The sequence below is a fragment of the Diabrotica virgifera genome, chromosome 5 (genome assembly GCF_917563875.1).
Source record: "Diabrotica virgifera virgifera chromosome 5, PGI_DIABVI_V3a".
NCBI classification, from domain to species: domain Eukaryota; kingdom Metazoa; phylum Arthropoda; class Insecta; order Coleoptera; family Chrysomelidae; genus Diabrotica; species Diabrotica virgifera.
Window position 1 is genome coordinate 27,087,717 of NC_065447.1, and position 25,598 is coordinate 27,113,314.

Below are 25,598 nucleotides of genomic sequence, written 5' to 3' on the forward strand. Positions count from 1 at the left end.
CATTATAAAACAAAAGAGTTTTGAAATAAGAGTGTGTTGTTTTATCCAAATTAAAATATTGTTTAAGTGTTGTGAAAATTAAAAAATATGGTCATATACTACGTTTAGTCCCAAGAAAAGATCGAAATCACAGTTTCAGACACGTGATGGGTGTTTGGCGTCTTTGCAGCTTGTTATTGGTTAGAAATTAATTTGTAACCAATGACAAGCTACGACGACAGGACATACCCACCGATCAGGTGGGTAACCTCGAGCTTACTTGAGAATGAAATAAACGTAGCAAATAAAAATTATTCACAAAATCTTATTTCTTAGTAATAACTGCACAATTTGGCCCGTTGTAAAGATTTGAATTGATATAATTGGACATTTAGATGTTTTTGACAACTGATTAGTTTTACATTACAAAAATACGTCATTTAACTGTTTTAGCGTTTTTTAATATTGCGAAATTTCCCTAATTTTTTACAGAGATAAATAACGACAGGACAGATTTGGCATTATGTTAGCGATTGCAGAAGTTTCGTCGAGTTTACACCGTTTAATTATTAAATTTTTCGAAAAATAATTTCTCCCTTCATTCTACAACTAAAAAAAAGTAAAATAAATAAAAAACTAAGTGAAAACTGCAAGAATGGTATTATTAATTAAAAAAAGCATTTACAACAAAAAATCAAAGAAAAACAAAACAATGTACATTTAATTTACGAACAAATTTTTTACCATTAAAGTAATATAATATAATAATAACAACAAGTTTAAAAATGCAGTAATAAAAACTGAGCGCCATGTTGCACCGAGGTCGTTCTGAGATTCCCGTTTCTCAAGGTACCCATCCAAGGACGTCTAAGAACAATAGAAAAAATAGAGTGGCTCTCAACAAGACACCGTAAAACAACATATACAACACTTGTCAGATGGGTGCCGAGAGACGGAAATTGTGCGAAGTGACCGGGGTGCCGCAGGGTTCTCTTCGAGGGCTGGTACGGGATGAGATCTCTCAGCCCCTTTTAAGACGTTTAGCGAATTAACCGCCTCTGATCTCAAAAAACAACAATGATATAATTTAAATAAAAATAAGATAAATTATCATAAAAAACTTGAAGTTCTGTCGAGATGAAACCATGGAGTTCGATGTTGTTGATAAAAAAATTGTTCTTTACTTTATTTATCTACACTATTAAATACTATAACATTTATTTAACTCCAACCTACTAGTACTAAATGTATAAAAGGGGATAATATTGAACTGGCGCAGTCGACAGCATTAAAATTTTTTTAAACTATGAATAACATTTTCTGTAGTTCATTTAGTAGATCATTACAAATCACAAAATCAAACCAATGAGTTTTTAATTATTTTCAACGTCTATATATTATGATCCGATATATAATAGGCACATATTTAACCCAGGCCATTTTATGTAGCTATTAGGGTGTAAGTTAATATACCTCGATCAATGGTGTGATGATATATTTTTTAAATCCCTGATCGATTTTTCCGATCACGTCAAAGTTTATGTTCCCAGAAATAGTGTAGTAGTTAATGTTGAAACTCAACTGATCATATTATGCATTCGTTGATTCCTATTTGGCTCTAATAGAAGTAAATACCAAAGTCAATAAATAAAAAAATGTTCTTTGTTACTAAACTAAAAACTATTTCTTACTTTTAATTAAGGATTGGTACTCAAGTTATCTTCTCACTTCTCTCCAAAGCACAAATTTCTGAACCGTGTCCGAGTTGCACTAAAATTTCCTGTGACAAGCGTTCACGCATGTGAGTCAAAGGAAGCCACTGATTTGCATGTTGTTTTGTTTTAAGCTAATACATAACCGTTTATGAAGATACGTTGGCATATTCTGAAGGGCCCGAATCACAAAGACCATTAATCTGCATCAATGTAAATGTGGTGTGGGCTCATATCGGACTGTGTCAACATATATCTTTCAAGTAAACTAGGTCTAAAGATTGATAGCGTTTTTAATTCTACGAGTAATGTAAGGTTGGAATTAAATAAGTGGTGTGTAATTCCTACGTAGAACCGTTTTCTAGATTCAAAACATTCGATTTACTAAATTCTAAATATAAAATATATAAATAAAATAAATAAAAAAATTGTCATGTGGTGGCAAATTGTTATCAATCAATATACAAAACAAACAAAACAAAAATAAACGCGGAGAAAAGTCTGCAGGATAGTTTGCCCAATTGTCTTCAACTATAATGTCAAAAAGATGCCCAGTCAGCTTGGTTTTTTTGTTAACCTTGATTAAGTTGTTACATTAATTAGTTTTACATCAAAATTCAATGATGAAAACAGTTTTTAAACATAAGTTTTAAGATGTTACATTCTAAATGAAATGCCTTGAAACAAAAACAGGGCCTATAATATCTGGGAATACTGATTATTTGGAAAAGGAACTTTTTCACTGTCAAAAATGTCAAAATAGTTTTGTTGATAACCGATATTGCAATTATACTAGTGGCCAAACTTCTGAAAACTTTCCAAAAATTGGTTTTCTAGTAACACTCCATTCATTACGTATTGTAGTTTTCATAACATTGTTCATTGGATTTCCCTTATCCTCCCGCTCCTCTTGGGATTTATATTTTAGCAATTGATTTGACTGCAATAATGACATGGTTATAAACTGCTACCAACTATCAAAGATTTGTTTGAAGGGGACTCTCAACAATGCTTTTTCCAGCAGGATTCATACTGCTAAGACGTCCATGGAATGGTTGAGAAACCATGACGGTACTGTCCTGCGTTGGTCTGGAAATAGTACCGATCTAAATCCAATAGAAAATGTATGGTCAAGGCTGAAAGTGTTAATATCACCAAAGTCGAAACCTAATTAACAGGAGAGAACTGAGAGAAGCTATTATTTAAGACTGGTTTAGATTTACTACACCAGAAGATTTGGCTCATGTTGTGAACTCCATGCCTGGCAGAATTGAGTCTGTACTAAAAAACAAAGGTTATCCCACCAAATACTAATTGGTGGAATTGGTGGATTTGTACAGTTTTCAGAATTTTGGTCACTAGTGTAATGTTCAACGAATAAGACGACAGTAGTTTATGGATGAATTGTAATTTGCCTAGTAAAGGAACAACTGTTGGCGTGAGTTCATCGTAACAGAAAATTGGGAAACAACCAAGAAACTCACAATCTTGTATAAAATAATATTATATTTTATATAATAATATAATATAGTGTAATGCAGTTTCTCTGTTTATCAGATTTATATCATCATCAGGCCATAGAAATTTGAAACAAGATAACAAAACTTTGCCATCAAGTCAAAAAGGTCTTCTAGTGTAGCCCTTTATTGTTATCTTGTATGAAATTTGTATGGACTGATGATAATGTAAAACTGAGAAACATAGAAACCAGTCTCATTATACTATAACATATAACATCATTATTTTTTGTATAAGTATGTGAGTTTTTTGGGTTTTTCCAATATTCTGGAATTTGTCGCTTACTTAATATGGTCATTATAATTGAAACTAGTAATGGGACGTGATTTCACTACCGGTGATTTAATCACGGTGATTTAGTCACGGTGATTTAGAAATTACCGATTACTACCGTTCCTTGGTAACTTCCATAACCGTGATCACTTACCAGATATATCAGTTTTATCAACTGATCACCGTCTTACAAAACGTGATTATATAATAAATATTATGATATTCACGGTGAACGAGACGGTCACTTTGACATCTGGTGATTTAATAACGGTGAATTTTAGAAACGGTGAAATATTTTGTGTTATTTACTTATATGCCTCTTGTCAAAATAATAAATTTAAAATAATTTCATTAAACGTATGGAATATATTTTTGTTCATAAAAAAATTTATGGAATAAGAAAGTTTTGTAGTGATTTAAATGGATTACTTTATTGTTAGTGTTTAGATTAATTGTGTTGTTGTAATTACGTATTTTTTATGGGAAATAAGCCACAATTTTACTAAAAAATGAATTTATTAACGTTTCGAAGCCCAAATCGGGTTTCGTTGTCAAAATACAAAATACTATTAAAATAAAATAAACATGTTGTTGCTAAGTAAAAAAATTCTTCTAATAATTTATTTAATCTGACTCATTTATATTGGCAATTCAGACGTATATTATACATTACGTATAATATACGTCTGAATTGCCAATATAAATGAGTCAGATTAAATAAATTATTAGAAGAATTATAAGAAGAATAAACATGTTGTTGCTAAGTAAAAAAATTCTTCTAATAATTTATTTAATCTGACTCATTTATATTAGCGTATAATATACGTCTGAATTGCCAATATAAATGAGTCAGATTAAATAAATTATTAGAAGAATTTTTTTACTTAGCAACAACATGTTTATTTTATTTTAATAGTATTTTGACAACGAAACCCGATTTGGGCTTCGAAACGTTAATAAATTTATTTTTTAGTAAAATTGTGGCTTATTTCCCATAAAAAATACGTAATTATAAAAATGTGTTGTTGTAGTGTTATTTAGTTTACGACTACTGTGACTGACTGATTTTACTGTATTTACATAAAGCAATGATAATCACGGGCACTGTTTAAAATCACCGTTATTTAAAAATCACGGTCACTGATCACGGCAAATCACTACGTTCACCATCACTAATTGAAACATCTTAACAGGGTTGTCGCTAACCGGACATTTTTTTAAGATTAATTAACTGTTGAGCTATGGTCCATGGTTTCGCCTCGAGGTAACAAGAGTAATAATGAACGAAAAACCTAGCTACTAAGTATATAGTCTTGAAAGGCTTATGGCGCCCTAGGACGCCGATCTTTGTGTAGTGAACCGACGTCCTCTATCTTAAACTTGGCAGCATCAACAAACAAATATATTACTACAAAAACCTACAACTAAGTAAAAAAATAAGAGATGGTGGAAAGAGATGTCGCATGCACCACACACGTAGTATTATCTAATATTAAATGTGAATAACAAAACTAAAAATACATAAACGTAAAAAACAAATTGCCAACTACGGGGTGTTTTTCCCGAGTGGCACGGCACTCTATAGTATACAAACATCCACAGGAAAAGAGGGGAACAATTATTCGTAATAATAATAATAATAAGATAATAATAAAAATGAGATACTACTATGTTAAATTGAAAGTACAGTTCATATGGTTGACTAGGGTCCGTAACAACGCGGCATCCCGCAAACAACAAGGCGCTATTCTAAGAACATACACAACATCATACACGCATATTAAAATAGATCATTATCATCGGAAACTGCTCAAATTTAAATTACAACAATGGCCCAGGCACCGTGCGATGCTTGGTTAACATTTCTAATCTGAATAATAATAAAATCCCTGTTTTAAAAATTGATAAATTTGGTCATACAACATGGCGACAGGCCACCAAGGTAGCGACTGTTCAGCTTCGCATCGTCAAACGTTTAAATATTAAAATATCAACATGTGAAATACAGTACAAAACTATGACGATAAATATCGTGAAAATTTTGACAACTTTAAAAAATAATATAATCAACAGACCAGCATCCGTCCACTCCATTCAAAAATGCATCAACAAAAAGTGTTGGGAATGGCGGCTGGAGACCCTGCCTGGAGGAAACGTTCTTTACAGGCCGATGGGAGGTACCTGCACGTAACGATATATGTAGAGCCTGTAGTCCTTGCTGGCCAACACCACGGAACCGTCGTCCATCAGGGCCACGTCGAAGCATTGCGCGTGCTTGACTTTGCTCTCCAACGCAGACACCAACTGGCCGTCTTGGGTAAAAATCGTCAAATTGAAGTTGTTATGGTTATCCGCAATCAAAATCTCCCCATTGGCGTTTATGCCTACTCCAATCGGGTAATTGGTGATACCCTCTCCACCGATCTGTCGTAAGTAGACTCCTTCGTAGCTGAATACTTTAACGCAATGAGCTCGGTTGTCACTGATAAAGATTTCTTGTTTGTCGTTCACGACGACGCCATTAGGAAACTCCAAATGCTTCGAACAGCCGAACTTCTGGAGGACCGCACCGGTTTGATCGAAGATGATCACTCTCATAACTTTGCACTCCACGACGACGATTCGTCCCTTATTGTCTACGGTAACACCACGAGGATGCTGGAGGATATTTGCTCCGAACTTGCGAACGAATTGACCGTATTGGTTATAGATCTGGATCTGGTGTGTCGGAGACCGTTCTGTGACGATAATGTCCCCGGATGTGCGTACTACAGCAACGCGATTTGGATACAACAATTGTCCGTCGCGTTTACCGCACTCGCCAAACTGAAACTTAAATCGGCCTTCTTTGTCGAAGATTTGGATTCTGTGGTTATTCGTATCGGCAACGATTATGTCGTTTTGGGCGTTCACGGCTACTCCACTGGGTTCGGTAAATTGTCCTTCCATGACACCGAATTCTCCAAACTTGCAATGGTAAATCATCTTTTGTCGTTTTATTTGAGATTTCGGGGGAAAGATCGCAGTCGACATGAGTTTAGAAGTCAGATCTAGCATGGGGTCATTATGTGTAGTACCGCTTAGCGCGTATGGATCCGCAGTTCCATTTTGGAAAATACTGTCCGTAGTTCCACCATTGGACCACTTCTCGTAAGGGTTAATACCATTGAGATTTAAGTCTCCTATTGTCGTTGAAAACGGACCCAAACTGTTGGCACTGCTGAATCGTTTGCTGATTATGTTTGATTCGAAAGGAGATGTAGATTGACTTGAGTTGGACATGGGGAACGAACAGATCATCCCACCGTTTAGACTACCGGAACTTCCGTTGACGCTGCTTCCGCTGGAGCTTGATCCACCACCGCCTGTAGGTCTAGCGATGGGGGGCTGCTTGCTTGGACCCACCACTGGCTCTGAGTTTGATCTCACATAACCAAAAGTATTTCTGACGCCTACTTGTATGGCTTGATAGTTGGATACGAATTCCAACTCGCATGCTGCTTGCACGCTTTGATCAATGTTATAATTTAAAAGACCTTGTAATTTATTATCTAATAATTTTCTAAACATAAGTATTTCAACAACATTTGCACATTTATTCAGTCTCTCTACAAATTCGCAGGTTTTGTAAATTTGTTCGCACGTTTCTTGGCCCTTTTGCGTGGCCACTCCCAATGATATTTGTTTTGCGCTAAAAACGCTCTCTAATTCTTTGAGAAGTTCCTGCTTTCTTTCCTCCAACATGGATCTGTAGAATAGGAAAGTGTCATTGATTTCGTTTTGAGCTTTTTGATATTGAATCTGAAGGCGACTGGAAACGTGTTCTACATTTTTAAGGATATTTCTGATATCGGTAGCTTTGCTCTTTGCTTCGGTTACAGCGTGCTGAATAGCTTCGATCTGTTTTGGTGCAGCTTCGCTGATGTGTTCATAGTCGTGGAGTCCGATGGGATGATCCAAAGCCAAACATTCTTTACAAATTGGTACGGCGCAGGTGCGACAATAATACTTTAACAATTCTGCTTTATGACGAGGGCAGATCATACTTTTCTCGGTATTGGATATGATGCCCATGATACCATTGGAGATTACTCCGTTTTTGGGTTCATCTTTGATCTCTGGCAGGTTAACAACCCTGTGGCCTTCGAAACAGTGCATAAATTGATGTGCCATGACGCAATTGGAACACAAATAGTTGGCACACTCGACACAACGGGCGACTGCGTCTAGTTTCTTATGTTTGCAGCCTGTGCAACGGACAGCAGCCGAATGGAAATCGTTGCTGTTCTCTGTGTTGAAGAGAAGGCTATTCAAGATGCCCTCGATTGATTCAGTGTTGCAACGAGGACAGATGAGTTTGTTCTTTTCGAGACAAGCGTTACAAAACGTGTGAAAACAGGCTAACAATTTTGGGTCTGAAACGGGATCTCTGCACTGTTGACAATGTAGTTCAGAGTGATCACTGTCTCTGTCTACTGAGTCACTTACTGGGGGCGATGAGCCGCTTACTGACAATGGTGAATCCGCCAAAGGCGATAAGGATAAGTAGTCGTGTTGATCACCGAATGATCCAATTGAACTTGCTCTAGGTATTGATTCTATTGACGGTGTAGGTGATGCCATTTTCATTTAGCCGTCATCCCTGAAACAAAAAAAAAACAGATTAATATTAGAACAATAGTTAAAATAATTTAAGAGTTTTAAGAAATTTAAGAATCTATTTTAAAAATTGGGTGCAACTTGTAAATCTAAGCTTGAGTTTCTAAAGTTCAATGATTTAGGTATAGTTTTGAACATTTTTTATACTTTTTTTAACAATTTTAAAGAAATGATCTAATAGTATCATGAGAAACCCACATCTAGTATAGTTTTTTACTTCTTGATTTTTTAAATTATAGCCTATTACGTTTCGATTAAATTTTAGTCGCTTATCATCCTCGTAGATGTGTCTTGGGGTCTATCCTTCATCAGAGAGACTTGTAAGAAGACTGAACTGAATCAAAACGTACCGGATATCATTTTGTACTCTGCACCGAGTATAGCGTGAAACAAAATAAACATGACGGTCTCGCTTTGATTCAACTCGAGTCTCTTACTATCCTCCGGCACGTGTTTCTAGTTTTACCCATTATCAAAGAGGCTGGTAAGAAGACTAAACTTAATCAAAACGCAGAAGACTGAATATACCAACGCATGCCTTTATCGACCTCTAACGAGGAAAAATGAAGTGAGTGTCGATAAGGATTCAAGTAAACTTCCGTCCACCATATGACGATCCTGCCAGAATCGCCATATCTTGGTCCTGGGGGTTGTTACCCACAATGATGGGGTTGATTTGTTAAAACACTATTTACCAGGATATATTTATTTAAAACACTAAATACGACAGTAACTAGTTGGTGGACAACGTCTCTGATCTAACCACGTCGCTGTCTGAATAATGAATAATCTCTTCTTTACTTTCTCCGTATCTATAAATAAATCGTAATTGTTTTGTTATGATTGACTACACCCGAGTGTGACCGTGAATTCCTAATAGTAACATAATTGCTGACTCCAGTGTTTTCAAAACGACGGGCCTACATTGCAAAACCAATGTCACCCATTTACGTAATGTAAACAATACATGTAAATAATATTTGTTTAAGACTTTAAAAATTAAATCGATATGGATTACTCTTATTTTTTGGATGCTAATATAAATCATATACAAACTCAAGGTATAAAAATACGATCGGGCGATGCTAGGAATCTACTCCAATAATGCATCAACAGTTTACCCATGTAAATCATCATCATTTTTGTACCTACTCTTTTCGTCGAGTAAAAACGTGAAACAAAATAAATATAGACGGTTCAGTTTCGATTGGGTTTGAGTCTCTTACCATTCTCTTACACGTGTTCCTGTGTTCAATCGTCTTCAGAGAGATTTGTAAGAAGACTGAACTGAATCAAAACGTACCGGCTGATTGGCAATTATAGTAAAACAATGAGCAAAGATAAAGTTATTTTTTCTCCACTTGCTTTTTTCTATCGAATATTTTTTACATGATCTTGTAAGTTACATTGTTTTTCACATTATAAAACGTACCATGACCTATTCTTTGTCTTTCCTTGTGTAAACTACCTGTAGAAACTTGTCGGAAAGAACAAATAATTACATAAATAAAAAATGAGTTATATTTTTGTTTTGAAAAACATGTCAGCATTCCTAATCTAACACATCTACGAAACCACAAAAACAATCGACCCAAAACACTTTATGTACACGAGTGTTCGGTTCAAACACGTGATTAGTGATCGCTTGTTATTGTCCGGGTGGATTAGTGTTCATTGTGATAATTAGAAGCTATCAAACTCTTGCGTACTCGATTTAAAAATAAGGTAAACGATACTTTGAAATGAACTCTGGATTATTTATAAACTGTGGGAGCATGCACTAAGTAAAATTTTGGCTACCGTTCAAATTATAAACATCTGTTGAATTTATTTTTTCCGATTTGAATACGATGCTTAACTGCAAGGAAGGAAGTTTCGACAAAACGGAACGTACCCTCGAAATAAAGTGACACAACTCAAAAAAAGTCATAATTCTACTTATAAAAATTGAAGAAAAAAATCTTCTGTGTAAAAGGTATATATGGGGTTTTCAAATAAATATACCTTTTACACAGATTTTTTTCTTCAATTTTTGGTATACAGCCAGCTACACGAAATATTTTCCTTTGGATTTTAATTCTACTTATATTGCGAAATTGAGACCAAAAATCCTATAGTTTTACAATGGTAGGGTAGCCAAGCAGGGATTTTTGCAGTTTCTCGAGCGCGTCAGATTATCGTATGGGGAGAAATCTGGTACCCTGCAGATGTACCTCTACCATGTATTGGCTCTTAACACAGGGAAGTTCGTTAAGGGAGGCCCGAAAAAAAATCTATCCTTAAAAATACTCGAAATTGTCAGATTAAGGCTAAGGTAAGGTAAGTAAGTACATGCAAAAGAGTGTATATTTCAAAAAGTTTCACAAAGAAAGCGAATATTTCGCGAAATGAACATCGGATCGAAAAACTAAAAAATAAGTCTTCAATAAATATTTTTCAAAAATATATCCAATGGTACTAAACATGACCCCCACGGAGAGGGGTGGGGGGTAAATTTAAAATTTTAAATACAAACCCCGCGATATTTCGCAAAATAAACATCAGATCAAACAACTGCAAAATACACTTTCAAAATGTTTTTGAAAAATCTATCGAATAATAGATGGTACTAAAATCGGAAAAAACGACTGTTGGAAATGGAAAATTAAATTAAAAATGGAAAGTCTACACTAAAATGCAAAATTTTACTTAACTTTTTTTGGTTTTAGGACCTAATAATCACAACCCAATAGGTCCCCATAACGCTCGAGTGACTGCAAATTTAGCATACTTTGCTCCCCTACCACAAGGAAAAGTGTCACATAGATGTTTACTCTCCAACTTCGTAAGATGGCGGTAGTGTCAAATTAATATTTTTATTCCGGAACAATGACACTTTTCGAGTTATGCTCTGACGTTCGACGTGAACGTATCGTTATTTATCACGAAAACTGTTGTACATATTTAGAGAAGTGTCCTAAGTATTTTTCGTTAGTGTTTGAAAAAGGGACCAATATTTTAAAAGAAAAGTGACATAACTCAAAATGTTGATCTCTTTGTTTGTTAAATCAGATATCATAGTTCTTTTACTTTTGCTTCTTGGGGGCTGTTCATTGATAACGTGAGGCTCGAAAGGGGGGGAGGGGTCCATAAAAAAATCACGAAATGTCCCAATACACATGATAAAGTGGGTCTTAAACCTCACCATGTATCACCAAGAGGGAGGGAGGTTAAAACATGCCAAAAAACCTCACGTGATTAATGGACGACCCCTTGTAAGTTACAAACATTTACTTATCCATATTCTTCGTTTTTAATTTATAAATTTTAACAGTTATCGTTTAAAACTTATGCTTAAATTAAGATCTAAAAGATCAATTTTTGCCCCTCCTGAAAAATGCTGTTTTTTGAGTTGTGCCACTTTTCTTCCGGAGAAGCGACGTGCTTTTCAATTAGACTACTGTAAAATTAAGCTACCAGTTAAACCAACTAAAACAAGAAAAACGAATAACTCAAATATACTACTAGACAGAGAGGGAAATATCATAATGGACACAGAACAAAACTTCTCTGGAAGGATTATATTTATACAGGGTGTCCCCAAAAATAGTGCGTTCCTTAAAGGTATAGGTAGAAGGCACCATGTAGAGCAAAAAAAGTCTTATAAAATACATTTTGGTATGCAAATTGAAATCTGACAACTATGTATACAAAAATCTAAACATAGACAATCACAATTCAAAAATAGTTGCAGCATTTTACCCATAAGTATTTACATTAAACCCTGTCTTCATCATAAACAAACAAACAAATTCTTGTTTTGTTGGATTTTCAAACATGGGGTGGTACAATTATTTTGCAGGTGTACCTGTCTGACCTACATTTGTGGTGTCAATAAACTAAATCACAAACAGTTCTTGTACAGTGATGCCAAATTAGTTAATTTTATGAAAATAAAAGTTCGCTTATATGACGAACAATGTAATTTTTTTTGGAAACGGTTAACTTTAGAAAAAAATATGGGACTTTTTTGGTCTACATTGTGTATTATTTTCGGGGACACCCTGTATAGAGGAATTATTTTAGAGGAAGACTACAGACAAGAAAAGCATTCTCACTCGCATACTCACTGATGAAAATCAACTGAGAATATTTGAGTGCAAAATACTAAGGAAGAAATTTGGACCAACCCATTGGTTCGTAGTGATGGTTCGTCGAGAATTAAAAAAAAACTAGATAGATTGAACTAGATGAATTTGTTAAATTTCTAAAGTCACAAAGACTAAACTGGCTGGGTCACCTAGCAAGAATGACAGATAATAGTAATCCAGAGATGGAAACCCCAAGGAAGTAGAACAGGACCCGTAAAAGATGGATAGACGACGTAGAGGGAGATCTTAAAACCATGAACATCAGGCGGCGAAGGAAAGTATCCGATAGGGCAGAATGGAAGAGCATTGTTCTTCCGTTCAACAGTCCAAGACTCACAAAGGGTTGTAGCGCCATTAGAAGAAGAAGAAGAAGAAGAAGAAGGGGAGACGTAGGACCCGATACTACTAAACAGAGGTTAAGTATGCAGTAAGATTGATGAAAACTAATTAATTTCCTGGTCCAGACCAAACACCAAGCGAATTATTAAAATCAATGACAAAAACTGGATATTTTTGTAACGTGTCATGTTCAGGAATCCTTATTTCTTTATTTTATATTGAATCATTCTAATATTTATTTATTTTCGGGTAGAATAAGTTTTGATAAGTTAATAATCATATTCAGTTACTTTTGTCTGCCCCCTGTAAAATGATGCAGATAACCTTGTGTGTGTTCTCTCTACGACTCTACGACTTCTCTCTCTGTGTACGACTCTACGACTTCGCTTAAAACCTTCAACGGTGAAAGTACTCCCGAATTAAAAAACTTTTTCGTGATCTTTGACGGTACCGTCGCACGTGCATCGTGAGTTCCATGGAAGGAGTCCATTAACAGGAGCGGTGATGAATTAAGTAGTCACCCTTGGGGCTGCAAGTTTACCAAGTCCTAAAGAACACCAATTTCTAGGTAAGCGATTTGCGCAAAACTTGTGGAACCATATTATTTTAAAATCAAGTCAGTTTTCATACATTTTTGGTCCTTCGAGCCGGATCTGAACCGGCGACCTATAGATAACCATAACCCATTTCCCAGAAATTCCCAGAAATCCTCGATAACCCATTTCCGATACGTTACATCTTGTCCCAATTTACCCAGGTTACCTCCCAGATTCCCACAGTAATCCTAAAATATTCAGTTTATTTACCGTTATTTTGACTGAAGTTGTCAGTGGCTTTTTGTTTGCAAATGTAGAAGATAAGCCCTCAAAAGAAGTACCGAAAATATCCCGTTATGGGCTACCCTAACGTTTTCGTTTAATTCTGACTACACAGAGATAAAATAATCCTATTTCCCTCTTTATTTTTTTTTCTCTATAAAAAGAATATCTTCACGATCGAAATTCATTTTCCGCTGAGCTATAGTCTGTTTTCCAAGAGGAGTAATTCAAATTTCCCGCGCCGTAAAGCTTGTTTGTAATTGGTCCAACCTCAGGCAAGTTTGCTCCACTGTTATCAAATTTTGACACTAATGACATTTATAAAATTTTGACAATTTTGGCATTTCATAGGTTAATGAAGTTATATCAGCGATTTTTTGTATTTTCTACGTTATTTCTTTAAATTTTAGATTTCTAGTCTGTTTCTATATAAAAAACAGTTAATTTTAGAACTCTTTAGTGACATATTAGTATAATATAATATTTATGGGTTACCGTCAAAGGCCGATATGATCAACCAAAAAACAAGATGTATTTGGTGATATTTCTAGTGTCTTTCTTGGGTGTGAATCTGTCTTTTTAGTTTACTCCTCTTGGTTTAAAAATAAGCTTAGCATCTTGAAGTCGTCAAGGCCTCTGACCAAAGGGTAAGATAGTTTTGATACTTTTCTTATACCTTTAATACATTGTTATTCCACCTATTTGAGTGTTTTTTTCTCGGGTAGATAGTTATATCATGATTTAATTTTGATTAATCATTTTAATGCAATAGCTCATACATGTTTAATCGGATTGAAATAAAAAGAAAAGTCCACGAGGAAAATAAACTTCCTGTAGCTGCAGCTGGCTGTATACCATAATTCACAAAAATACCAAATTTGTTGTAAAAGGTATATTTTAAAATACCCTAAATAAGGGTCACAACAAGACAAAAGGTTTTCGGATTAAGAAATCCATCATCAGCGTTCTAAAAGCCAAAAAATAGCATGCCTTAGCTACCAAAATGTGTTGGGTAAAAATCCTTTAAATGTAAACGATTATGTTGTTACATATTTATATAAAATTTAAATGATGTTCTAGATATGCCTGGATGTTACCCAGGGCAACACAGGACTCTTCCCACGTGGTTGGAATTGTTTGGAGAAAACCTCACATATTGGATTTCAATGGCCAACTGACAACCGAATTCAAGAGCAACCCAGGAAGGGCTGCTCTTGAGAAAAGCCCATAATAGCCTATATATAAAAAGAAAAGGTTTATCATTTTTATAAAATTGACCGTTCTATAAAGTAATAAAGCATTTATGGAAAATTCTTCTCTACAACAGCGGCATACCTAATTTCTGGGAAATGAAATATCGAGATGAACTAGACGGATTTCTCGCAATTGCAATTTTAGGAATTAAGTATTCTTTGTCTCTCTATGCGTTAAATGATCAATTAAAGAGATTTTCTGGAAAGTGTATGAAGCACAACGATTCGTAGTCACGTCTGCTGGCGTTTAATTTCTTGGAAGCGATGCTAATACGCTATTTTTAGAAATTGATCCAGTTCTGGGAACAGAACTGTCGATTATGGAGTATGTGTATACAGAAACGTGTCGACTTTGGGAATGCATACAAAAGGACAAATCCTGGAAATAAAACGTTATAAATATGAAGAGTATGTTTTCAAGCACATTTGGATCATATACTACGGACAAGGAGAAGACGATATGTTATAACAGGTGATAATAAAAAGAAAACTGAATCTTAAAATTTTGATATCAGATAGGAATTTCGATCTTTTAATTCATTCTTTGTTTACAAGTAATTTAGTATTGATTGAATTTTTGTTTTTTGGAAGTTTTTTGTTTTTTGGAGCAAAGGAAAGGACATCGCACACATCTTATGGAAAATATAATGTCACTCAAATTCAATAAAATTTATACCAATAGATTCGTTTTAAATTAACGATCAAATCTTATCATTGCGCCAACTCTCTATTTTCAAAAGTAAGAGCAGAAATTGATATAAATAAATCTGAAATCAAATGGGTAGGTACATAAGTTAGAGAGAGAAAAAATATTTTAAAATACCCAGATTTTCGGTACTCCATAAATCAGCGGATTAGTTTCACTAATCCGCTTAGGCCCAGCGGGATTTAAGCTGTTATGAATAGCACTCAGAGCAATAATGATTGTAAACTAACATTTTATGGACTCCAAAAATGTGATTTCGATAAACTTTAATTGCAATTTGCGCCGTAATTAATCATAATTAAGAGTTGGCGCAATGATAAGAATTGATCGTTATATTAAAACGAATCTAATCGTATAAATTTTATTGAATTTGAGTGACATTATATTTTCCATAAGATGTGTGCGATGTCCTTTATGAGCACATATTGAAAGTATATATAAGAACTCTTTGACTTCAATTAGTACACTAGAAAGATTTGTCATTAAACGTGGTCGTACAAGGACACCACAAACAGCAACACTATCGGAAATCATGGAAAAAATAATCTTATTGGAAAATCATCGAGTTACTAAAAGAGATTTAGAGAAGAAGCCCTATGCAGCCTAGGCATCTCATTGGGTAGTGTATGCTATATTTTAACTGAAGTATTGGGATTCAGAAAGCTGTGTTCACAATGAGTGCCGCATTCGCTAAAGAGAGCTCTACACTCTCGCGAAGTTCCTCGACCAAGTACTAGAGAAAGTTGTCCGAAGTGCATCTATACACACTCGTTCAACTTCGAGGAAACCCATTCGCGCGGGGAGAAACTAACTTCGAGTTTTTTGACTCGGTCGCAAAAACCGACACATAATGGAAGTAGCACGAGGCGAAGCGAAGTCGCATGAAGTACCTCTCTACACTCTCGTGCTCGCTGAACTTGGATCAACTTCGCGAGTAGTTTAGTGGACGCTTAACAATGAACAAAAACACATTCGAATGCGACTTTCTCAGTAACATTTAGAGTGTTTTCGAAAGGATAAAGTGAATTTTGTCGAGTTATCACTATAGATGAGACTTGGATCTAAGAAAGTGTTAACATCAGTTTAATGGTATGCTGAATTTTGTTTGTGGATTAGTTGCAAACTAGTAAAACAATAAATTATAAATATTATTGTAAGATTTTAGACTAGCTGTAGAGAAAAAGATCTAGTTTGCAGAAGAAAAAAAATCTTTGTCGTCAGGGCAATACACTGTGTCATATGAACTTTTGACAATGGCCAAAATCCATAAATTAAAGAACAAATTGTTTGTAGTCACCAGATTTAGTCCCTATCGACTTTCAAAGCATTCATCGTGGAAAGCGTTTTTCATCAAATGATCAGGTAATAACAGCTGTGGAAGAATATTTTGCACTTCATAGATGGAATTCATGAATTGGAATCTCATTTGAACAAGTGTAATGATGTTAAGGAGAATATATTGAATAATAAAGTGTATATCAAACCATAAAACTGTGTTTATCAATTGAACAGTCTAATATTTTGTTAAACATTAACTTATAGACCACGATTTAACTTAGTGTTTCTACCAAAACCAAAAATTTCCAATTTCTAAGGAGCTAGTTTATATAGAAATAAATGTTCATTTAATGTTAAGTTACACAATATTATTTTAAAGTTCCTTTATCGTATCATTCAATAATAAGTCAATATTATTTATTAGTCCGGTTTTTTTTGGTACCTCAGTGTAGATTGGCTTGTGATATACTAGTGACAAATTGCAAAGAAAAAAATTTCCAATCGACAAATAGTTTATTTTCCAGTCAAAGCAACAGCAGCAATAAGGGGCAAAGAACTAGCGAAAGTATAGAAGATACAGAAGTGGGATTTTTTTTTTATTTTTTTGACTATTTAAAGTTGTGTTTTAGTTCATAAACTTTCTTTTGTTCAATCTAAAATCTAATCTTTGGATGCGTTATAATTTTTTTACAATATTTCAGTTAATATTATTATTCAAGTTTTTTTTTGTCCAGTAGTGTAGATTGGCTCGAATGCAGAGTAGTGAGAAATTGTAAAGAAAAAATTTTCAATAAACAAATAGTGTATTTTCCATTAGAAGCAACAGCAGCAATAAGGGACATCGAACGAGTGAAAGGATAGAAGATACAGAAGTGGAAATGTTTTTTTAATATCTTTTCACTATTTAAAGTGGTGTTTTAGTTCTAAGTCCATTTTCGGTTGTTCAATAGAATCTTGAGGTAAGTTAAGTCCTTTACAATATTTCAGTTAATATTATTAGTCAGGTTTTTTTTTATCAAGCAGTGTAGATTGGCTCGTGATATATGTACTAGTGAGAAATTGCAAAGAAAAAATTTTCAATCGACAAATAGTTTATTTTCCGGTCGAAGCAACAGCAGCGGCAATAAGGGGCATCGAACGAGCGAAGGGCAGTTACCAGCGATTATTCATCGTACTAGTATTGAGACGGTGGCGGCGGCGAGCGATGAATCAGAGGTGGATGGCTCGACGGTGGCGTCCATCGTGGGGTTGAATGCAACTCTGGCGCGGCTCTCGGCGTGGCGCGCGAGGGACTGTCAATTCGTCGGCGGGGGCGAAATATTTAGACGAGTCTGTAGCGGGGCGGCGGGCGCGCGATCGATGTACCGGCTGAGGGGACTAATGCCTGTTGCCAGGCAACGGAGTGAGGGTTGCAACCCCACTTGAATTATTGCTGCAACAAGGTGGCTGGCTGCCGGCCCAGCCAGACTAAAGTCTATGATGCGTTTTTGTTTTTACTCTCTTAGACTTTGTTTCCGGAGACGCTGGCGTCGCTGTGTTTGCGAAATGATCAAAACCGTTGGCGTTGTTTGGTTGTAGACAGAGCAACGTGTTCGTATGAATGTATATTTATTTTGTTCACGAAACATCGGAAAGCGAGACAGACGAAGCGGGAAAGGTTAATGTCTTCGGGTTAAACGAGAACAGACGTATCTTCAACTACTATTGAGATTCTTGCTCGTGATATTCCTAAGCTAGTAAATCCATACGTCAACATCTAGAAAATTAAGTTTTGGTTTCAGATCTTTACGCCAAGAATTAGCCCGAAATAACAGATTTTATCTGAACTTGCTACGTATTGCGTATAATTTCAAGAAAGATATTTATTCAACGACACTAGATCCCTATGTATCTGGTGGTCTGAAAAGTAACCTCCTTCGTCAATTAGGGCGCTGCGATCTAAAAAAAAAACAGTTCTAGAAAGTCTAATTTTTTTTAGGCAAACATGTAAAATTTTAGCGTGATACAACTGCATAAAGTTGACGTGTTTGAAAAATGACAATTATGAAGAAAACCGGTTTTCTACCTTGCATTAAACATTATGATTTGAGAAATAAAACGGGGAAAGAAACAAAAGAAAAGCTGGATATATTGAACAGATGCTCCTTCAGAGTACCTAATCTGTCAAATTTTGGCTTCATAAATTTCATGGATGGTCGTGAATTATCGAATATCTACACTGTATGAACCGCGTACTGGACGGCTCACTGATGTAGTTTGGCACTCACTTACCATTTCACAGTGTTTTAATTTTCTTGAGAAAAAGTGTAATATTCAGGAAAAATTAATTACAATGTTTCAGACAATAATAAAAAAGTTAAGAACAGGACTCATTTAAAAACATTTTTCTTCTCATCAGTTGACCAACCATCACACTCTTTCTCTGATAATAATTGTATTTTCTGTAGAAGCAATGCTCATAAAGTTTATCAATTATCAGTGTAATGATTTTAAATGCCTCTCTTTACAGAAAAAATTTAATTTTGAAAAAGGTAAGAAACTGTGTTGGAATTGTTTGGGTAGTAAACATTTGTCTCAAGTTTGCAACTCTTCTCGCGCATGTAGTATATGTAAGAAACGACACCACTCGATCTTGCATAGTATCTTTGAAAATGTCCCTTCCTCAAGTAATATCAATAGGCAATCTTTCTCTCGTGGGCGCAATGCTTAAACTCTCCAAAATTCTTAATGTGCTTCTCGTCGTATCGCTCACACATCTGCTCAGCATTCTCATAATAATCACACTCAAAATGAAGCCTCTACCAGTTCATTCAGACCTCCTTTAGATCTGCAAAATTCTCCAGCTTCTCAGTCAGCTACGTCTGAGACGTCTACGTCTAGACAGTTATAACTGATGTATTGTTGGCTACCGCTTTAACAACAGTTTATTCGAAAGATGGCAGACCCATGCATTCCAGAGCGCTCCTAGATAATGGGAGCCAACATTCGCTTATTTCTCGTGATTTGGTTGAGAAGTTAAAGCTCACCCCTTATTTTAAACAGTTACAGATATCAAGCATATCCGAAAACACCTCACTCTCAAACGAAATGTTAAAATTTTCCCTACAAAGAATAGAAATTTCAAAACTTCTTTCGCTGTACTCGATAGTACAACTTATAGGCCTCCTAGAGCTACTATAGAGAAAAATAAAATCAACGGTCCACATGATATCAATCTCGCGTAACCCACGTAGTCTGTTCCGGATAAAATTGATTTGCTTCTAGCTGGTGATATCTACAGCGAATTATTTACTGATGGATTCATACTGTTAGGAAAAAATCTTCCCATTCTTCAGAATACTCACTTAGGCTGTTATGGGCCATTCCACGAACATACGCCTGTTTTGGATTACTTCGACAACGAATATTTTACTGTGCAACATAAGAAGTACGAAAGTAAATGGCGCTAATAATTATTCCAATAAACAACAATGTAATTTGCAATTTACTTTCGTTCTTCTTATTTTGCACAGTAAAATATTCGTTGTCGAAGTAATCCAAAACAGGCGTATGTTCGTGGAATAGGGTATATTTGTGGTACACTCCCTCCTCATGTGTTTCATCGTAGTCCAAACTTGGCTATCTCTCAGTCAAATGTTTCGCTCTTTATTCCCCTCAAATAGAAGAAGTTCCCATCGCTAGTAAATTAACCCCCGATGAAAAATTGGCCGAACAAATATTTAGTAAAACCACTCATGTATAACCTTCAGGTCGCTTTCAAGTAAATCTTCCCCTTATCTCTGAGAATGCTAATAAAATGTTAGATGAATCTTTTAAAATGGCTCTTAAAAAATTTATGAATTTAGAAAATAGGCTCTTTAAAAATGAAAATACATAAGTCTTTCATTAATGAATATATTCTTGTCGAACATGCGAAAATAGTCCCTCCCTCTCTCTGACTAGCGGAAAGTTAGAAAATACATATTTTCTTCCGCATCACTGTGTGCTTAAGGAAGAAACCTTAACAACCAAGCTTAGGGTTGTTTTTGATGGTTCGATGAAAACCTCTATATTTTCTCAACGATGTCCTCCTCAAAGGCCCTACTCGTCTACCAAACTCCTCAAAATTCACTCGTTTTCATCCACACCCATTTTCATACACTCCACTCATTTCTAAGCATTCTCATTTTTGCCACAAGCATTTGCTGTTGAGGGGGTTATGATCTCAACAACTTTACTTGACATAATATACACTTTAAATACAATTCTTCTTATTTTTGGAAACGATTTCCTGAGTGGAAATCGAAACGTCAAATCTCTTAGGTAAAAATGTAATTGCCATTATAGTCCAAGAGGCAGCGCTGAAAAATCTCTTTGAATTTACTAAAGCTAGATTGTTCACAGTTGATTACTGTGATTGTGTAGAGAAACACACTGCGGTCGGTCAAGTGAAACGTAGAACAGGGGTTACTGAGAGGGTATCAAAGTTGCTTTCTTACGAAGGTAATTACATCCATTTACTAAGGCTGAAAATCAGTATACACATTCTAAATTAAATATAAATAAAAGTTATTATAGTCGGTCAGCTGTATGATGGGACAGAGCCGGTCGGTCGGCCGCAGTGAATGTACAGGGTTATTCACTATATTTTGACCCCCTTGTAAACTGCTTTATTTACAGAATTAGAAAAAAATGTAAAATACAAAAGTTATTCGATATTTTAATTATGATTTTTTGACATATATATCGTACTAGTGACGTCATCCATTTGGGCGTGATGACGTAATCTACTATTTTTTAAATGGAAATAGGGGTCGAGTGCTAGCTCATTTGAAAGGTTATTGAATTCTCTATACAGTACTATAAACATTAAGATCATTAATTATACAGGGTGTCCAAAAAATTTTTTTAAGTTAAATTGTTTAATTAATAATTAAAAAAAATTTTGGACACCCTGTATAAATAATGATCTTAATGCTTATAGTACTGTATATAGAATTGAATAACCTTTCAAATGAGCTAGCACACGACCCCTATTCTCATTTAAAAAAATAGTCGATTACGTCATCACGCCCAAATGGATGACGTCACTAGTACGATATATATGTCAAAAAATCATAATTAAAATATAATATATAATATATTAAAATATCGAATAATTTTGTATTTTACATTTTTTTCCAATTCTGTAAATAAAGCAGTTTACAAGGGGGTCAAAATATAGTGAATAACCCTGTACATTCATTGGGGCCGACCGACCGGCTCTGTCCCGTCATATAGCTGACCCGACTATAATAACTTTTATTTATATTCAATTTAGAATGTGTGTACTGATTTTCAGCCTTAGTAAATGGATTTAATTAACTTCGTAGGAAAGCAACTTTGATACCCTCTGTTCTACGTTTCGTTTGACCGACCGCAGTATGTTTCTCTACACAATCACAGTAATCAACTGTGAAAAATTTAGCTTTAGTAAATTCAAAGAGATTTTTCAGTGCTGCCTCTCCGTCTAAAACCTGTAACATGAAATTTTCGTGTTTTGGAAACAATGTGAAAGTTCATTGAAAGAATTCAGAGCTTTTTAGGCATATTTCAAATGGCCGTATTTGCTACCCAAAGACGCAAAATAAAAAATTACAATCGATGTGTTCACCACGGGGGTTAGGGGAAACCCGGGGATTAGGGGGAAACCCGGGTGTATTAGTGGCAAACTTTTTGATTTCTTTTTGGGGTTCTAAAATTGATATCAGCTTTTTCATATCAATTTTAGATATTTAGTGACATTTTCTTCTTGACTAAATAGGTATGTCTTGAAATAAATCTTTAATCTTAGGGCACCAGTTTTTAAAATAATATTTACATATCTTTGTCTTTATATTTTTAAATTATTAGGAAGAAAGCATTATTATGCAAACAATATTTAGCAAAAGAAAATGTAAAAAAATGAGGTAGATATGTTATTTGAAATAAATTTTTTTTTGCACTTTTACACTTCGTGCATGCGTTCAAAACTTTTTAAATTTGCAAAAAGCATTTTTGTGTTTCCTCGTCATTTTTATACATAAATTTGTTCTCCCCATTCCCCAAATCAAATTAACCTGTCTTAGGGCCCCGCCGTGACACGCGAATCTACTTGTTTCGACCATTAAGAATACATTTTACAGGTTTTTCATCACACAATATCTCTCGCCTTTTTTCCGCTGCGTCTCGAAACTAAGGTATGAAGATTTATTGAAATGTTGTTCCTAACGATTCGCGAGGAATATCTCGTATTTTTTGCCACCCTCCCTCGTCTAACCGAAAGGCATTAACCTTTCTTTCTTTCCCACATAGCAGCCACCCCTAGCGCGCAAGCCAAATATTGCTCTTTCGAGAGGGCTTCACATGCCGTCGTCGACGTTGCCCCCGCTGCTTCTCGCTTACAAGAGGCAGCTTCTTTAATTTTGGAAAATTTCCATTGGAAAAATATCCGGAATGCGAGTGGAAAATTAGGCGTATGTAATTTTTCAATTGATTATGGGGGAACCATTACTGATACTTTATTAAAGAACTAGCAAAATTTTAACTGTAATAAAAATCGGTGTTTCTGTAGTGTGCGGTCTAATCCGAGGATGCGGTCTACCTGTGCATATACAGTCGGCAAAATGAAAGAATACCCATGAACGATCACATCAATCACCAGTGGCGTACCGATAGATCAGCGGCTCTGGTTCCAGTTAGGATGCGGGCCCGCCCGCCCAATAAAAACACACATTGTACCTATATCAAAAGTTTTTAATAAACATTAAATATAAATCATCATATATCATAAAATGTATGTATCTAATACATATTTATAAAAAGTCAAGCTAATTAAATTTATAGTCCATTTACTCAGGGCTTTTGCTTCAATTTTTAAAAAATTGCTTGGATTGACATGAAATTTGGCATACATATAGCTAACATGTAAAAGAAAAAAGTGATATTGTGCCGATGTGTGCTTTTGACCTGGGGGGTGAGTTTCACCCCTTCTCGAGGGTGAAAAAACATGTTCAAAATAAGTCAGGAATTTAATAAACTGACTAATTCTAAACTTTAGTTCTATAGTGTTTTTTCACTAAGTCAATACTTTTCGAGTTATTTGCGAGTGAATATTTTTACTTTTCAACAAAAAAACCACGTTTTTAGAATGTTTCTCTCAAATAAGTCAAAAAGTACGTAAGTATTTTATCGAAAAAAATTTTCTTAGTAGTAGACACAGTAGGAGCAGAGTTGTAGATAATAAAAAGTAGGGTCTTAGTCGTCAAATTTTAAATCTAATATTTCAACTTGAAATAATCAAAAAATTAAGCACTTTTAGGGAAAAACTCATCGCAACTTTTTTGAAGTGTATAAAAAAGCTTTTTTTTTAATTTTCTAACATCAAAATTAAGTATGTAACGCTCAAAATAAAGTTTGTCCCTTTTAAGTTATTGGTGATACCAAACATCTCAAATAGTAAAAAAATATAGGATTTGCTATTGTGAGTATTGTGGACTTTTTGTTTTCCTTAAGACAAAAATTACACTCGAAATTAGTGACTCGTTTAAGCCCATCTAGAGAACTACAGCCTTTTCAAAAATAAGCACTTTGAACCAATGCATCTTACAGAACTTATAACCAATAAAGATAATCATTTCATTTCGGACACTAATTGGGGGTGATTTTCACGATTTTTTTTACCAACAAAAAATGGACCAACATTCTTTTGATCGTCACTTACTAACTTTTGATGTTAGAAACTTTTTTAAAAAACAAAAATAAAGCTTTTTTAAATGCTTTAAAAAAGTTGAGTTTTCCCCGAAAAGTGCTTGATTTTTTGGTTATTTCACGTTGAAATATTTGATTTGGAATTTGAATAGTAAAAACCCACTTTTCATTAGCTACAACTCTGCTTCTACTGGGTCTACAAAATTTATAAATACACCATTTTTTTTACTTTGTTATAAGCTATATTTTTGCTAATACCTAATAGTTTTTTTTGACAAAATACTTACTTTTTGAGTTATTTCCGAAAAACCGCCTGCAACGTGGTTTTTTTGTTGAAAAATAAACATTTTCACTCGCAAATAACTCGAAAAGTATTGACTTTTCGTCGAAAAAAGTATTGACAGTAAAAAAAGGGTATAGAAAAAAAATGCCCGAATTAGTTAGTTCATCCAATTCTCGACTTATATCCAGTTGCAGTTAATAAATTTTGTTTTTAAATTTTTTGATGAATAGGTATTCTTTGTTTTTATTTAGAAGTATGTACCTACACAAAAATTAAAATTTATTACGCAGTTACATTTCCTAGTGTGTACTTGTGTAGTTCAAAATGTCCCCATCAAATTAGAAACAAAAAAGCAAAAAGCGCGTTATAGAGGGCCCCTGCCCTGGTTCCACGGAACACGCGGAACCATGCTCAGTACGCCACTGTCAATCACTTATTTTGTATTTGCTGTCTTTTTCTATAACAAACGTTTGTCATTTATAGAAAAAGACAGCAAATTCAATATAAGTGATTGATGTGATCGTTCATGGGTATTCTTTCATTTTTCCGACTTCCATTATAGTACGCGGTGTATCGATTGGAATCTGAAAGTTCCTGAAGGATTTGCGCAAAATAATGAAATACAAGAAAATTCTTGCTGGACATTGAAGCAAGAACACACACCGAAATAAACTACAGTCATTTGAAATGTGGTGTTACAGAAAGATGCTTAGAATATCATGGACACAGAAGAAAACGAACACGGAAGTATTGCGAGAAATGGGCAAATAATGCGAAATAATAAACATAATAAAAATAAGAAAGTTACAATAAATGTTTAGACTGATAATACAGGGGAAAATAAGAGGCCGAAGGAGTGTAGGAAGAAGGAGAGTGTCGTGGTTGAAGAATTTAAGGGACTGGTTTCAACGCAGTTCTGCAGTAGGAGAAAAGACAGTTTAAT

At 34.8% G+C, this 25,598-nt stretch overlaps 1 protein-coding gene across 4 annotated transcripts in view; it reads right to left on the reverse strand.

Moving 5' to 3' along the window:
* Positions 1-620: 620 nt before the first annotated feature.
* Positions 621-25,598, reverse strand: part of LOC114326005 (brain tumor protein) — a 199,520-nt gene continuing 174,542 nt past the window's right edge. For all 4 annotated transcript variants that reach the window (XM_028274173.2, XM_028274172.2, XM_050652349.1 and 1 more), the window contains one exon: positions 621-8,124. In XM_028274173.2, coding sequence (XP_028129974.1) covers positions 5,643-8,111 — 2,469 coding nt within the window. In that variant the 5' untranslated portion in view covers positions 8,112-8,124 and the 3' untranslated portion in view covers positions 621-5,642. The remainder of the gene's footprint in view (positions 8,125-25,598) is intronic.